Source organism: Odontesthes bonariensis, chromosome 24, assembly GCF_027942865.1.
Source record: "Odontesthes bonariensis isolate fOdoBon6 chromosome 24, fOdoBon6.hap1, whole genome shotgun sequence".
NCBI classification, from domain to species: Eukaryota; Metazoa; Chordata; class Actinopteri; order Atheriniformes; family Atherinopsidae; genus Odontesthes; species Odontesthes bonariensis.
In genome coordinates this window covers 5,898,314-5,913,090 of record NC_134529.1, presented here as the reverse complement: position 1 = coordinate 5,913,090, position 14,777 = coordinate 5,898,314, and the positions used below count along the sequence as shown (strand labels likewise).

The 14,777-nt window shown below is 42.1% G+C and overlaps 1 protein-coding gene across 19 annotated transcripts in view; it reads right to left on the bottom strand.

Annotated features, from left to right (window-relative positions):
- The window catches only part of afdna (afadin, adherens junction formation factor a), a 104,852-nt gene that overhangs the window by 59,364 nt on the left and 30,711 nt on the right, over window positions 1–14,777 (bottom strand). For 11 of the 19 annotated variants that reach the window (XM_075458713.1, XM_075458719.1, XM_075458721.1 and 8 more), the window contains exons 2-10: window positions 14,297–14,492; window positions 14,090–14,202; window positions 11,883–12,040; window positions 11,616–11,776; window positions 7,400–7,557; window positions 5,570–5,654; window positions 4,527–4,667; window positions 1,734–1,778; window positions 585–679 (exon numbers count right to left, since the gene is read on the bottom strand). In XM_075458713.1, the coding sequence (XP_075314828.1) occupies window positions 585–679; window positions 1,734–1,778; window positions 4,527–4,667; window positions 5,570–5,654; window positions 7,400–7,557; window positions 11,616–11,776; window positions 11,883–12,040; window positions 14,090–14,202; window positions 14,297–14,492 (1,152 nt within the window). The remainder of the gene's footprint in view (window positions 1–584; window positions 680–1,733; window positions 1,779–4,526; window positions 4,668–5,569; window positions 5,655–7,399; window positions 7,558–11,615; window positions 11,777–11,882; window positions 12,041–14,089; window positions 14,203–14,296; window positions 14,493–14,777) is intronic. The other 8 variants (XM_075458715.1, XM_075458724.1, XM_075458730.1 and 5 more) reach the window with 3 other exon arrangements.

Below are 14,777 nucleotides of genomic sequence, written 5' to 3'. Positions count from 1 at the left end.
GTCAAAAGTGTGTCTCTGGTTGTTAAACACGACTTCTTGTGGAGGCGTTTTGCCATCAAATTTTTTGACAGCAAAAACCGTCCGAGGCCGACTGGCCCGAACTACCACGACCACACAGTCTGAAGCCTGGGAAGACGACTTGTTATTATTTACAGGAGGATAAAAGAGTCCTTAACTGCTTTGTATCAGCTCACACAACTCGTTTGAACATTAATAAATACGTGTAACGATCCTTTTTCTGCAAAGTTGAAGTTAAAAACACGTAAAAATTAGATGCAAAAGTTGCTTAATTAAGCAAAGTTAACTGTGAAAGTGGTCAAATGAAAACCAGAGGGATTAATAGGTTAAAAAGTCTGATTAACTATCGATAAAAACTCTGGACAAAGTAACTATTTAATAGTTTATTATCTTATTTTCATTTGATGAACCAAGATGCTGCCTCTGGGAGGTAAAAGTCTGGTTTTATTACAACTTTTTGCCATTTAAAGAGTTTAAAAAAAAGACACTTAAGACAAACTGAAACCTAAACTGACCCAGAAACCCTTGGATGTTGCTTTGAGGCTTAAAACCCTCAGAGATGTTACCTGGATGGCTCCGTCCTCCGTGCAGTCGGAGCCCACCTCGGTGATGCTGTGTTGGAGCCGGTACAGCTTTGGTTTATCTCGCGAGTCAGACCCGTCTGAACACACAGAAGTTTGAGGCTTTAGCAGCGAGCACAGGCGAAGTTAGACCTTCAATGAGCAGAGTTCACACTCCCACGAGTTCACCGGCACACAGACGACTCGTTACACAGAATTTACTCAGATAACAGCAGCTAAACTGGTAGAGAGTGTGGGGGGGGGAGTATTAGTAGGCAGGGTTTAGTAAAAGCAAAGCGGCACATTAGCTCACTGAAGAGAAAGGGATCAAACATGGCTGCTTTGGGGGAAACTACTGTCAAAGCCATTAGGACAAAATCAACTCTATTAACAATTTAATGGAAGATTTTAGAGGCAAAATCCTCCTGGTACCAGTTCAATAAGGCTGAATAATTATGAGCTTCATGATTACACTTGACTAATTAGACCATTATCTCAAACGTCTCAGTCTTTCCTGCTTATTAATCATCCCGAGGACACGTTTTCTCAAGGTTACAAGCTTCAAACAGCTGATTTAACCAGGTTAAAACCAGATTAACTGATAGTTTGATTGTGACTCGACATAAAAACATGCGTGAAGCCACAAAATGTGTCAGAGTTTGCAAAAAGTTGCTCATTTATAATGAAATTTAGCATTAAATTAAATCATTACCCCATAAAAACTAGGCTAAAAACCTACTTATTTAGGATTTTAATACCCAGTAGTATAGTGACACTTTTATCTTATTTGATTTTGTTGTATTTTATTGCTTTCACTGTTCTTTTATTGTTTTTACTTATTCTTCTCTTTATTTATTACCTGTTGTAAAGCACTTTGGTACATCGTAAGGATTGTCTGTAAAGGGCTGTATGAATAAAATACATTTACATTTAGCATTAATTGGAGGATTTATAGCTTTGATGTGAAACCTAAAATCCTGATTTTAGTCTCAGTATTTCTGCCCGTGCCCAAAGGGAGGCTAAAAGAATTAAAAAAGGGGGATGTGATCAACCAGCGTGAGCCAAACGGGGGAGACGGGGGGAGGTCGCTGCACCTCCCGCATCAAACCCAGACGCCACAGCAACAAACACAGAGGAGGTGCGGTGCATTTTTACCTTCTGGGTGCCGATAGGCGTAGTAGGCATAGTGATTCCCTCGCCCTACAGAAGGCAGACAGGCAGGCAGGTACGGAGGCAGAAGGACACATGCACAGGCAAGAAAAGTGGAAAAGAAACAGACACATAGCAGAGGGTGAAAATGCAGCAAAGAGGAAAATGCAGTTTTATCTCGTTTAACCCATTAAGTGCACGGAAAGCAGTCAAACACACACAGAAACACACACACACAACCAGACACGTGTTTAAGACATTTGAACGGTGACAATTCGACTCCCCGAGCTTTAAAACTAATAACTAATATAAATTATTTACACAAAAGGACACAAAGATGTGTTCCTGGTCTTAAAAGCCAAACCAAAAAGACCCCCAGCCGGGTCGGAACGAGCAGCAAAGACGACTTCTGACGTAGGATCATTAACGTGTTAACATGTCACACGGAGCTCGATTATCAGTCGGTCTTTGGTCATACAACAATCGGATTGCACTGTAACTTTTTACTTTAACTATTTTTATTCTTTTGTATATTATTTAGATATCTTTACATTGTGTGCCTTATATCTTTTGTGTATCCAAAGCCAAGAGCTCCTGAACTAAATGTCATTATGCCTGCATAGTGACAATAAAGATTCTTGATGTTGAGGTGAAAACTGCTAGCCTGACTACGTCATACTCACGATTCTAGTCAGAATGTGAGTCTGATACCGCTCAATAGAGTTTTGAGTATGGGGCGTGTTTCAACCGAACCAGGAGAAAAAAAATGCCTCTTCGCTCAATTGGATAGACCTACAACCAATCAGAGCAACGTAGTATGTGAGATTAAGCGACACACATGGCAAAAACATCTTTTCTATCGATAAAAGCCTTTATCGCGTTCCTCTGTTCGTCTTTCAAAATGAATGCAATGTGGAGATCCTGTAGAACAGACTCGATGGCAGAATCTACACACCCTAGCTCTCCAGCGGCAGCCATGTTTGTTTCAAACGAATTCAAACCAAGTGCTCTGTAGTGACGTAGTCGATAATGTCCCTGTTGATCATCTGTCCATCATCGTATAAAGCCCGCCCTGGCAATCTGATTGGGTCGACTGTCGCGATGTCGAGCATAGAGATTTCCCAACTGAGCAGAGCCAGACCGAACTTCCCGACCAAAAATTTTGTGGGCGGGGCTAAGTTCGGCTGGCACCCAGGCTAGAAAACTGCTGCTTTTATCAGAGAATTTAAAAAACGTGATACGTTTGCCTCTTTTTGTCATCACTGCCGACATTCAGGCATACGAACATGTCAAAGGCCCGTTATCCTCGGTGGAAAACAATATCCCCGTTTATACAATCGGGTCAAAAGCGAGTGCGTGCCAAAAGTGGGGCTTAAGTGGGGCTCCCTCGGGGCTTTTGGCCTGACAAACAGGCTTGGCTCCTCTGGTATGAGTTGGCATCAAAGGTGGGGTTTCCCCGAGGTTTGAGACCCGAGGACCGGTTATTTCAGGGGTTCACCAACTAATTTGTTTTTGGCTACAAAGCAGCAGAACATCTGGGGAAACTAGGGCTCTGACGGTTCTCCGGGCAGAGGGTAACATCCAAAGACAGATGGGTGGAGCTGATGAGGCACGTAAAACTGTGGAGATGGCGAGCCTGGATATCCAGCACGGGACTGTGTGGATCCGTGAGAAGCTGAAACAAAGCCACCACGCTTTTACACAGCCAGGAAACACATTTGTCCTCTCTGATGGTGCCAGAAACATCAGTCTGAGCGTAAAGACGCCTCCAACTGGCTCGGGTTAATTCCATCTCTAAGCCAGAGTTCTTGTTGACAAACACACACACACACACACACACACACACACAAGCTTAGCATCCATTCATTAGCAGAGCCGCCAAATCCGTTTTCCATGTCGGCCGCGGTCCACAAAGAGTGACCGTGAGGTAGAGGTGTTAGTATATCCTGGATCAGGCCCACTGGTCACCCATTACCTCGCCCAGCTGAGGGTTTGGGTCACCATCAGGCCTGAGAAGTTAATGAGGTGACAGGATGTGACAGGAAAACAAAAAAAAAGGGGCCGATAAAGAGTGAGGGATCAGAAGCAAGAAACAAGCTGTTAGGGCGGGACGTGTTGCATTTAACAAGGCTCAGGGAGGGCTCCCCGAAATGTTTGGATGGTCAACTGCATTCCAGGATTTTATCTTACCTTTTTGGACAATGAGGTCCCTCACCCTGATCATTTCCTGATTTATTTATCTTTTTTAATAACAAACCAGTTGAAAACTCCCAAAACAAAGCTGACAGTGCCCTTCAGGAACACTTTTATAGATAGCAAGGTTATTCTTTGATATTAACTGAAGGTGCCTAAAAGAAAAGAATTAGCTTCCATACACAGGTATCACCTCAGAGGAGCTGAAAGGCAAATTACGCATTCATTAAGTGCATCTTTCAGTGAAAATAATCTCATTTGGCAGCTTTCAGAATTCAAAGCAAAGCTGGCGCTCCTTATGGCGGGCTGAGTGCTGAATTAAAGTCAGGAGGAGGCAGCATTCACGATCATGCCGGCTTAATGCAGCCAGATCTCTGACCACCTGTCAGGGTTTTTTTTTTTTTACAAACTAAGAAACCAAAACAACGTGATGGGAACAGCTGGCAATGATAACATAACCACATGTGATTCACTCACCTCTGCAGAGAAAAGAAACCAGACGAAACCTAAGTGTAATGCACTGTAGACGCACTGCCCCCTGCTGGCCACAGTCTGTCGTTACAGCGGAGGTAATACGAGGTGTGCACATGTGTGTTGTGGTTCTACCTGGACTGAGCTCCACCAAGTAAGGCAGCTTCTCAGGCGGCAGCGAGCTGTCCTTCCCCCTAAGGCCCTTGTCGTCCACCTTCCTCCCCTTCCTCCCCTGGTAGTCGGGAGGCCTCTTCTTCAGCTGGAAAACCAACGCTCCTGAAACGCGAGGAGGAGCAGCTTTTAGAACCAAAACTGCAAACACAACATACCTGAATCCAGATTAAAAATAGAAGGTGGGCTCACATGGCCGCCCAGAGGAGAAACGCTTCACTTATTTTACTGGATTCCACATTTTAATGAGTTTCTAGCTCCAAATATTTCAAGAAAAGCACCGTTTTCAGCACCGAACAAGCAGTTTGCATCAAATCTGTCCATCTAACGCTGTATGTGCATGATATGTTCATACAGCTGAGTTCAAATTGATTGATTGATTTCTTTTAATTTATTTAATAATTTATTATTATTAGTTAGTAGTAGTATTTTTATTAGAATTGGTATTATTATTGTTGTTAATATACAATCATTGTAAATATTTATAATTTTTTGAGCTACTGGACTAATTTGAATTTCCCCTATTGGGGGATGAATAAAGTATTTTTCTATTCTATTTCGATTCTATATGTAAGAAAGAAATAATCAAAACAAACACAACAACAATAAGAAGGAGAATATGATCCCGATATTTAAGTGTTGAGGTTAGTTACGAGCTGTTTCCGAGCATCCTAAGACAATTTTAAGCATTTTAGTGCCGATATCTTATTCTGAAACATCAGGTTTTCTTTAAACAAATGAAAGAACTCAATGTGACCGAGTAAAAAATAAAACTGTAATGACTGTCAGGAAGCAGAAGGGGGCGACAGCAGCCTATAAAAGTAAGATGAAGCCTGTGGATTTGGCCCTTCCTGTTGGTCGGACATACCTTCGTAGTGCTGTTTTCCTTTTAGGGATTAAAAAGTGGTCAACTGGGGTGCTGGAGGCCAATTAGACTGCCAGACAAACACGACTAAGAGCAACTTATCCCCCGACAAACAGAAGGACTCGAGTTAAACGGTGTTCACCTCGATCAGCAGGCCAGTCTCTGAAGATCTGCAGCGGACACTCTAAATCATCCAGAATCACCTCCTTGCTCGACTTGTCATCCTGCTGTAAACACAGAACAGAGAATAAATCAGTTTACAGAGCAACCTGGAATCAGTATATTTAAAAAAAAAAAAAAAGACAGAATATCCTGTTTTTAAGATGTTATGAAACACTTCTCAGGAACCGGAGAGGTTACAGGTTTACGTCTCTTACTGAAATGAAGCCGCTCTGGGAGTTGATTTAGAAAAAATGTGAGAAATAAAGTGTACACTCGTTTTATGTATCAGGACAGATACCCAAAAAAAAAACATATATTTTGTGTCTTTGTTTATTTAAATAGATAAATTAGGCCAGAAAAAACAGAAGTCCACCCTTTCTGCTTCCATATAACTGAAGATGTTCAGCAGGCGCTGCTGATCAATACACCTGATTAACTGATCATCAGTCAGTGTGAGCACCTCTATAAAGGCAGAAGTTTCGGAATGCCAAGGAGGAAAGACATCTGCAATGATCTCAGAGAAGCAGCTGTTGCTGCCCATCAACCTGGGAAGGGTTATAAGGCCGTTTCCAAACTATCTGGAGTCCATGGTTCCACAGAGAGAAAGATTATTCACAGGTGGAAAACATTCAGGACAGCTGTCAATCTTAATCTCAATTTTCTTTTTATTTAATTTATCTTGAGATGTTTTAAGTTTAAATTTCAGGTCAGTGAAGCACTTTAAGCACCAACACTTTTTCAGTAAGTTTCAGTAAGTAGTTAGTAAGTAAATAAATAAATAGATAACAAATAAAAAATAACAAATAAAAATAAAAAAAATAAATAAATAAAATAAATAAAATACATAAAATAAATAAAATACATAAAATAAATAAAATAAAAAAACAAATACATAAATAAAATAAAATAAAATAAATTAACCTGTAAAACTGCAGTGTTAAATACAATGCGGTTGAAAAGTGCAAAAAGTTAGTCTGGAGCCCTGTGTCGTGAGTTATTCATTCAGGTGCCTTCTGTTTCAGATGACTGTGTGTTTATGGCCGTCCTTCAGCTCCTCACCTGTTCAGTCTCATCACAGTTAACGCTCAGCACACCAGCTCCTACTAACTCACTAACCTGCAGGACGTCTCCCGTCATCAGCAAATTGCAGCCGACTTTCAACAGTGTGCACATGTGTGTGTGTGTGTGTGTGTGTGTGTGTGTGTGTGTGTGTGTGTGTGTGTGTGTGTGTGTGTGTTCTGTCTCTGGCTTGGGGAGCAGCACTTATTTCATAGGACTGGCCGTAGCCAGAGTCCATCTGATGGGGGAGATATGAGAGTGCAACCAAGTTCACCCTCACATTTACACACCCTGCTGCCCCAGCACTCAGTCTGGAAGAAATTGAATTGCATTCCTCCTGAAGGTTTTTGTGCCAAACAGCGTTCAGTTTCAATCTGCCACTCGGGTGAAGAGCGCGTTCCACGCTTCTGCGTTCTTGGGCGACCTTGACCGTCCGCTCCACCGCCACTCAGAGAGATGACGGTGTTTAACCGATGAGACGTCGGGGTCAAGACCGCGTTCAGTGGGGAAAGAATAAAAACCCATCTGGTGGATATCACACAAATTAAATCACAACAAATAGATGCTGAGAGCTATTATCCTCAATTAGAGCTCCATGCTGCAGCTGGAGGAGCTGAAACTAGTTTACGGCACAGATTTGATGTTTCAGGCACCATCAGAGAGGACGGAGGTGAGTTTACAGCCGGATTAAAAATGCAGAGATCCTTAGAGGAGGTAGGTAAAAAGCTGCTGAGGGAGAAAGCGTGGTTACCCGTGCAATGCAGTACTCTCTGGGGTTCTCCTTCTCCAGCCCGTACTTCTCCAGCGCCTCCACCACGGCGAAGTCGGCCGTGTCTCTCGTGGAGAGCAGGATGGTCTTATAGGGGATGTTGGGCTTCAGACTGTCGGCGTATATCCTCAGAGTTCCCCCTGCAGACAGACGGAAACAAACACTCAAACGTCACCATGATACATTCAGAGATGGTCAGGTTTTCTGCTCATTTATGCCCATAACAACCTGTTGTGCTGTTCCTTTTGTGAGGGTGAAAATGCAAATTCAGACCCTAAAACCCCACAAGTTGGATTTATTATACAAATATAACAAACCATGAGGAAGAAAGGCTGTAGAGAGAGTATCTTCAGATCATTTTCTAGCTGTGTAAAGTAAGGGAACTCCTCTAAGTGACTAAAACAAGAAGTCTGAATAAAATAAAATCTGCTTTCATGAAGCCGCTCGTAAACAATCGAAGTATTTAAGCGAGGTCCTCGTCAGCTCGCTTTCACCTCTGACCCACAACCGGGCTTTTAAAAGCCTTCACAATCTTCCCTGGAAGCCTGATTTCTGGACGGATGTCGGTTGTCCGTGGTCCAACGATTCCTTGGCTGGTCCCAAAGGTCCCAACCTTTAAATTTAAGATGATGTTCATGTTTTACTGCAGTTCTCACAACCACCAACGTGAAGTGTTCCCTTGTGTTTGTTCCGCTCAGTGGAGATGATGCAGCTTTCGCGTTTAGCCAACTCTGCTGTGCAGTATTTTCCCTTTTCTCCGGTTTCCTCCATCGAATCCAGCTGCTGCACGTTGTGCGACAGTAATCTGCGACCACTGATGTCGAAAAAACAGGCTGTGTATTCACCATTTTTATTTTATTCTATTCTATTTGCTTGTTTTTATTTTAATTGTTTACATATCTTTATACTGTATGCTGCTGCAACACAATAATTTCCCAAATTGGGATGAATAAAGTACTTATCTATCTATCCATCTATCTAAATAGCAAAAACAAGCTAGCTTTACTTGGGTTTTTATGAGTTAAATGGTCAAATAGTTGCACATCCCCACAAAAAATATCCTGCGACCCTTCGTCTGAGCTACCAACAACAAACAGTTCATTCTAGCAGTTAAAAAAGCCTCTAAAACAAAGCAAAGTGAACCCAGAGACAGCAGACTCCAGACAACTTCTTACCTTCCTTCCAGCTGTGGTTTAATCCACATTAAAAGTGAATAAACTGATCTGGATGCAAACAGAGTGTGATGTTTCAGCAAGAAAAGACCCTCGAATGCTCTTTAAATGGACACAAAACCCCTTTTAGAGGGACGTTTAAACAGGAGACGATGACGTGTTGGCTGAAAATGAGCCCACCAGGAAGTCCACAGCAAAGCAAACAGGATTTATATAAGATGAGCTTCTGTTTTTCTGTATTTAAATAGCACTTTCTGCTGGGAGGACGTCATTGTCTAACCACAAGCCATCCCAACCCATCAACTATGTGTGTGTCTACCGTATGTGGACGGTGGTTAGAGCTGTTTTTAGAGTGGGTTCGCTGGTCCATCCGTCTGTCTGGCAGAGCGATGAGGTCATAACTGAGTCACTCAACACGTACGCACGTCTTTCAGTGTGTGTAAACATGTCGGCGTGAGGCTTTCTAACAACAACTGGCACCGGAGCGAGGAGCGATCACTGTGAAGACAAAGAGGAGCTCGCTGATGCACAACCAAACCGGCAGCGATAACAGCTGCAGAACAACTTAACCTTCAGTGCACACTCGTGTTTGGATTCCTTGTGGATGCTCTGAAGCGCCGCCACGCTGCATGAGGAGCGGCGCTGAACCCTGACGATCGGGTCACGCCGCAGATTATCTTCAAAAGTTCACTTCGAGGTTCCTTTAAAGAAAGAAAAGCCAATCCGGCTCCGTCCGAACACATGAGCATATTCGCTCCGGAAGGAGGTGAAATTTAGTTCCTCCAAATTCCTAATCAGTCTTCAAGCATTCCCGTGACATCGTTCCACCGCCTTTGGCCAAATTCAACCATTATTTTGTCATTTTAGGAACTGGGAAACTGTTTTCACATGACCACAAACCTTCTGGGGAAAGAGTGTCGTGCTGTTTTCTTTATGCTGAAATCAGTTACAAGCAAGTGATGAACAGAACCGAGCAGAAGTCCTGAACCAGCACTAATTTCTTTATATTTTCCCTTCCAAGCAGCCAGACTTTGCTGTAATCTTGTAAAGTGGTCTTGAGCAATAGTTCTCCAGGCGCTCCAAGTTTCTTTGGACATTTTCTGCTTTTTCACTCATTTTCAGTCCAGTTCTCGTCCCTGATCACTTTCAGCTTTTTCTATTTGTTTGTGTAAGCCAATTAACTCTGACCTATGAATCACTCAGGCATAAATAAGGCTCCGAACTCAAGGGATGAACCAGTGTTGTGTCCACACAGAACAGACAACTGAGCAAAGAAGCCGTTTTAAACTGAATCTTTAGGCACTTTGTTCCCAGCAGCCTGTCACAGAGACACATCATCTGTTCCCATTTCTTTAGCTGCATCTGTGAAAAACAGCTTCATAGTTTCAACTTTTTTGTACATTTACGTTTAAAACTGCTTTCAGTTACCAAAAGAGTCAAATTAATATAAGAAATTCAGTTTAAAAAATATCCTAATCCCAAAAAATGAATGTTATCATATCTAAAAGTAGAAAAGTAGGGAAAAAAAACAGACAATAATAAGAATTACATGTTAAACAACATCAAGAAAAAATAAATAAGATTCAATTTAAAGCTTAAAAAGGAATATAAGATATAATCTAATGACTAATTATGGAACAATTAATATAAATTAAATGATTAAACTGTTTTATGTCTCCAGAAATTAATAATCTAGAAGCTCTTTGTGGGTTTTAGACTGGAATTAAGATTTGTTCCCATTTCTTTAGCTGCATGTGTGAAAAACAGCAAAGATAACACAGTGTGACAGACAGAAAACAGGATTTCTGCAGCAACAAGGTGATTCCCAAAGAGCTGTTAGCTGAAAACTTGGCATATCTCAGCATGGTGTGCAGTGTGTCCTTAAAACATTTGAGGAAACTGGACAAGTGGAGGACAGAAGAAGAAGTGTCAGGCCTAAAGAACTATCTACAGCAGATGAACAGGATCTGAAAGTGATGTCCTTAAGAAAGAGGAAAACATCCAGCAAAGACCTGACACAGGAGCTGAGAGATGCATCTGGACCTTCAGCTGATCCATCTTTTACCTCATATAAACTGTATTTACAACATGTTTGCACCTGTATTAATAAATCTCTGCACTTATTTCCTTGTAAATAAAAGAGAAATCTGCACAAGCCTCGATCTCTTTCTCCACTTTTCATGAACGCAGCTGGACACGAAGGTCTTTTCCAGACTCTAAACTTGGAGCTGTCGGAGGCATCTTAGTGGTGTAAAACTTATTCTATTCATATTAATGAACCCCATTAAGCTCCTGGGAACTCTCAGTACCTCAGCACTTTCCTCGTACTTTCACACGCCTCGACTCTAAAACATCAGCCTCAGACGTTCACTTGGTTTGGTTTTTGCTCTGAAAGCCACAGAAGCATGAAACCAATGAGGCTGAAGCAGATGCTCACAGTGCTGGCTGGGTTTAACCGAGGAGGAGGGGGGGGGGGGCTCCATTTATAAACCTACAAGTAAAGAAAATATACAAGTTTTTTTTTTTTTTTTAAACCCGTCTTAAAACCCATTATTATTCCCTGGCTTTTAACCCAGCATTAGACTCTGTTTCTGTTATTGTTTTAATATTGTTATTGTTTATTATTGTTTTTACATTGTTCTTATGTTTTAAAGAAATAGAATAGAAAAATACTTTCTTCATCCCCCAATGGGGGAAATTCAAATTAGTCAAGTTGCTCAAAAAAAAATTATAAATATTTACAATGATTGTATATTTACAACAACAACAACAATAATAATACCAATTCTAATAAAAAAAAATACTACTACTAACTAATAATAATAATAATAAATGACTTAATAAACAAAATAAACAATTAATCAATTATGATTGTTTATTATAATTACGTATATAATTATTACAATTATAATTATGCCTTATATTTCGTGTTTTTACTCGTGTACAGCACTTTGTTTCAGCCACGGCTGTTTTAAAGGGCTTTATAAATAAAGTTGAGTTGAAGTAAAGTAAAGTAAAGTAAATACCCGAGTCCGGCCTTCCGTCGCTGCTCATGAACTCCTGCATGCGCTTCTCCAGTTTCTGCTGGCGTCTCCTCTTCATCACCACCTCTGGGTTGGAGATCGTCCTGGTGAAGCTCGTCTCCGGCATGTCCTTGTACACCTCTGCTGCCAGGCGGTTGTTCTCACTAAAGCGTGGAGAAAAAGACAGAATAAAGAACAGAAAGGTCAGAGTTTGGGCTTTTTCTGGCACCAACGCACAACGAGATCCTCGGTAAGATGGAGGACCGTTACCCGTCCTCGCGGTTGAGCGCCTGCTCGTCTCCATCGGGAATCCGAGCAAACTCCTTCTCCCTCTTCTTTTCCTTCTTCTTCTCCTTTTTAGACAAGGTCCTCTTGAAGTTCTGAATCACTCCGTCCTTCTCCTTATCCGGCCCGTTACTCTGACTCTTCTGGAGGAGAAAGACGGGAGAAAATGAGCCAGGACACGGGTTACGTGCCTATTTTCTACGCCGCTAACAAAAGATGACCAGTCTCAGTTTATAGAGACACATGAATATGTACGATATATGTATCTATATTAGGCCTGGGCAACGATTAAAATGTTTAATCTAATTAATCACATGATTTCCCTGATTAATCACGATTAATCGCATTTGTACGCAGAATCCAAAAATGAATCCAAAAGTAGCGTATAGCTTTTAGCATTTAGCTTTATTTTAAATGTGCTGCCATATGAATGAAAGTGCCATAACATTTGTTGTGCAAACACACTTTTAACATCAGCATCTTTCTGTAGTTTTTATGTAGAAGCCTCGCTCCACTGTCTGTTTCCTTGAATGACTTGCTGCTATCAGTTGTGTGTTTTGCCTTTAAGTGATATTTTAGACTGGAACTACTACGCTGAGAAGACAATTCAACTTGGCAGTGTTTACAGATGACTTTGGTTCTGTCGACTCCGCCGTCTGGAAGAACTTTAAAATGAAAATGGCCGAGTAAAAGTTCCGTACCCTTCTCCATGTTTGGTGGATCCGCCGATTACTTTCTTTTCCGGTTCCACAGCAGACAGCAACAGACTTTTACAAAATAAAATGAATAATAAAACAGGGGTGGTTGTAGTGGGTTGAGCAGGCGCCCCATGTACAGAGGCTATAGTCCTCGCTGCAGCTGACCCCGGTTCAAGTCCCGCATCGGACGGCCCTGTGCTGCGTGTCGTTCCCCCTCTCTCTGCCCCCTGCTTCCTGTCTCTCTGAACTTTCCTATCCATTAAAGGCACAAAAGCCCCCCCAAAATTTAAATTTTTTTGAAAAACCTGCGTTAATGCGCGATAAAATACGAGTTAACTCGCCCAGCCCTAATCGATATGTATCGTAAATATTAGGGCTTTAAAGTCCTATGTTGTGGACCAAAATTCTGATTGGTCGATTGTTATGGTTAATTTCATCAGGAGGAAAGTACCAAGTGCTAACGGGGGTGTTTTCAGAGCACCCCTGTTTCACAGATAACAGCCCGTCTTCAGAGAACACCCCCCTTGTTTTTACTATTTTGGATTAGCCCAGCCCACCGGAGACGGATGCTCTACCATCCATGTCAAAGACATCGGCAGTGTGGCAGAATTTGACCAAAAATTTCACCAAAAATGTGGCGGGAATAAAGTTGAATGCAAAACTTCACAGCTTGACTACAAACATGGCGTATCATCTAAAAACGGTGATATTTCAATATTACAGGCTATCAACATCATATTAAACATATTTCAGTATTTTAGTCTAATAATCGTTTATTCGTTTTATAACTGCAGACGCAGCATCCCTCAGATACACCCAGACCTGTTAAGCCTCCTCTATCATCCAAAAATGATATCACAGAAGGAATTGTCGATTTTATTGCTCAGGTTATGAGTTTTTAATTGCCTTCTTGTGCCGATATCAGTATATTTTCTGTAATCATGGGCTATTATATTGCGCAGATGCACGTGATGCCAAACGCCGTCAGACACGAGTTACAAGCGGCTGGAACGAGCTCCCTTTGGAGGGTGGCAGGGCTCAGACTTGGAGATGGGGGTGGAAAACCCCGAGGTTTTTTCGGGGAAAACCTACTGGGAGGAGGCAGGCTGGAGCTCACTGGAGCGATTATGTGTCCCTTCTGGCCTGGGAACGCCTCGGGATCCCCCAGGAGGAGCCGGAGAGTGTCGCTGGGGAGATGGAGGTCTGGGCCTCTGCGACCCGACATCAGATAAGCGGATGACAATGGATGGACGGACATGCTTCACTTGACACTGAGCAACTTCAAACGAACTTAGAAAATTGTCTGTTGTGGCGAAATAAAAGTGCACCCCCCCCCACCCCCCACGGCTGTGTCCTGTAATCTTTTCTAACAGGATTTGTTCCATTTTGGCAGAATAACAGAAGCTCTGCTCTACAAATTAAACCTGAAACCTGGCTCTATGAGCGGGGCGTTCGGCTCACGAGTCGCCCCGACCTCGCGGCCAGCAGACTGACCTTGGGCAGGATGTCGTTCTCGTTCTTCAGGACGAAGCGGCCCTCTCTGTCGTCTTTGTTCCAGTTCAGCTGAACAACCAGAGGCTTCTCGTCCAGGTCCAGCTGACGCTCTTCTAACACACACACACACAGACGCCAGTTCATTTGGGGAGCCAACCGTGTCAACCCGTTCATTAAAACCCGCCATTTTTCCTGCCCGGGACTCACCGCCACTGACGTGGACCTCGTACAGCGAGTATTTCGGCGAGGAGAGCATCCTCATGTCTGGTCTGAACTTCTCGGCTAACGTCTCGATGACGTCCTGCGTTGTCGCTGTGCTGGAGACTCTGATGCACTTCGTGGCGAAGTTACCGGCAACCCGGTCCTGGAAGTAGAACCGCATCACGCCATGGAACTCCAGGTCCTTTAAAAGGAAACAAAAAGAGTCCGTCATCTGTTTAGAAAACCTGTAAACTCTGTCTGAATAGAATAGAATAGAAAAATACTTTATTCATCCCCAATGGGGGAAATTCAATTTAGTCAAGTAGCTCAAAAAAAAATATTAATATTTACAATGATTGTATATTAACAACAATAATAATACCAATTCTAATAAAAAAATACTACTACTAACTTATAATAATAATTATAATAAATGACTAAATAAATTTTAAAGAAAAAAAAATTAAAAATTAAAATAAATAAATAT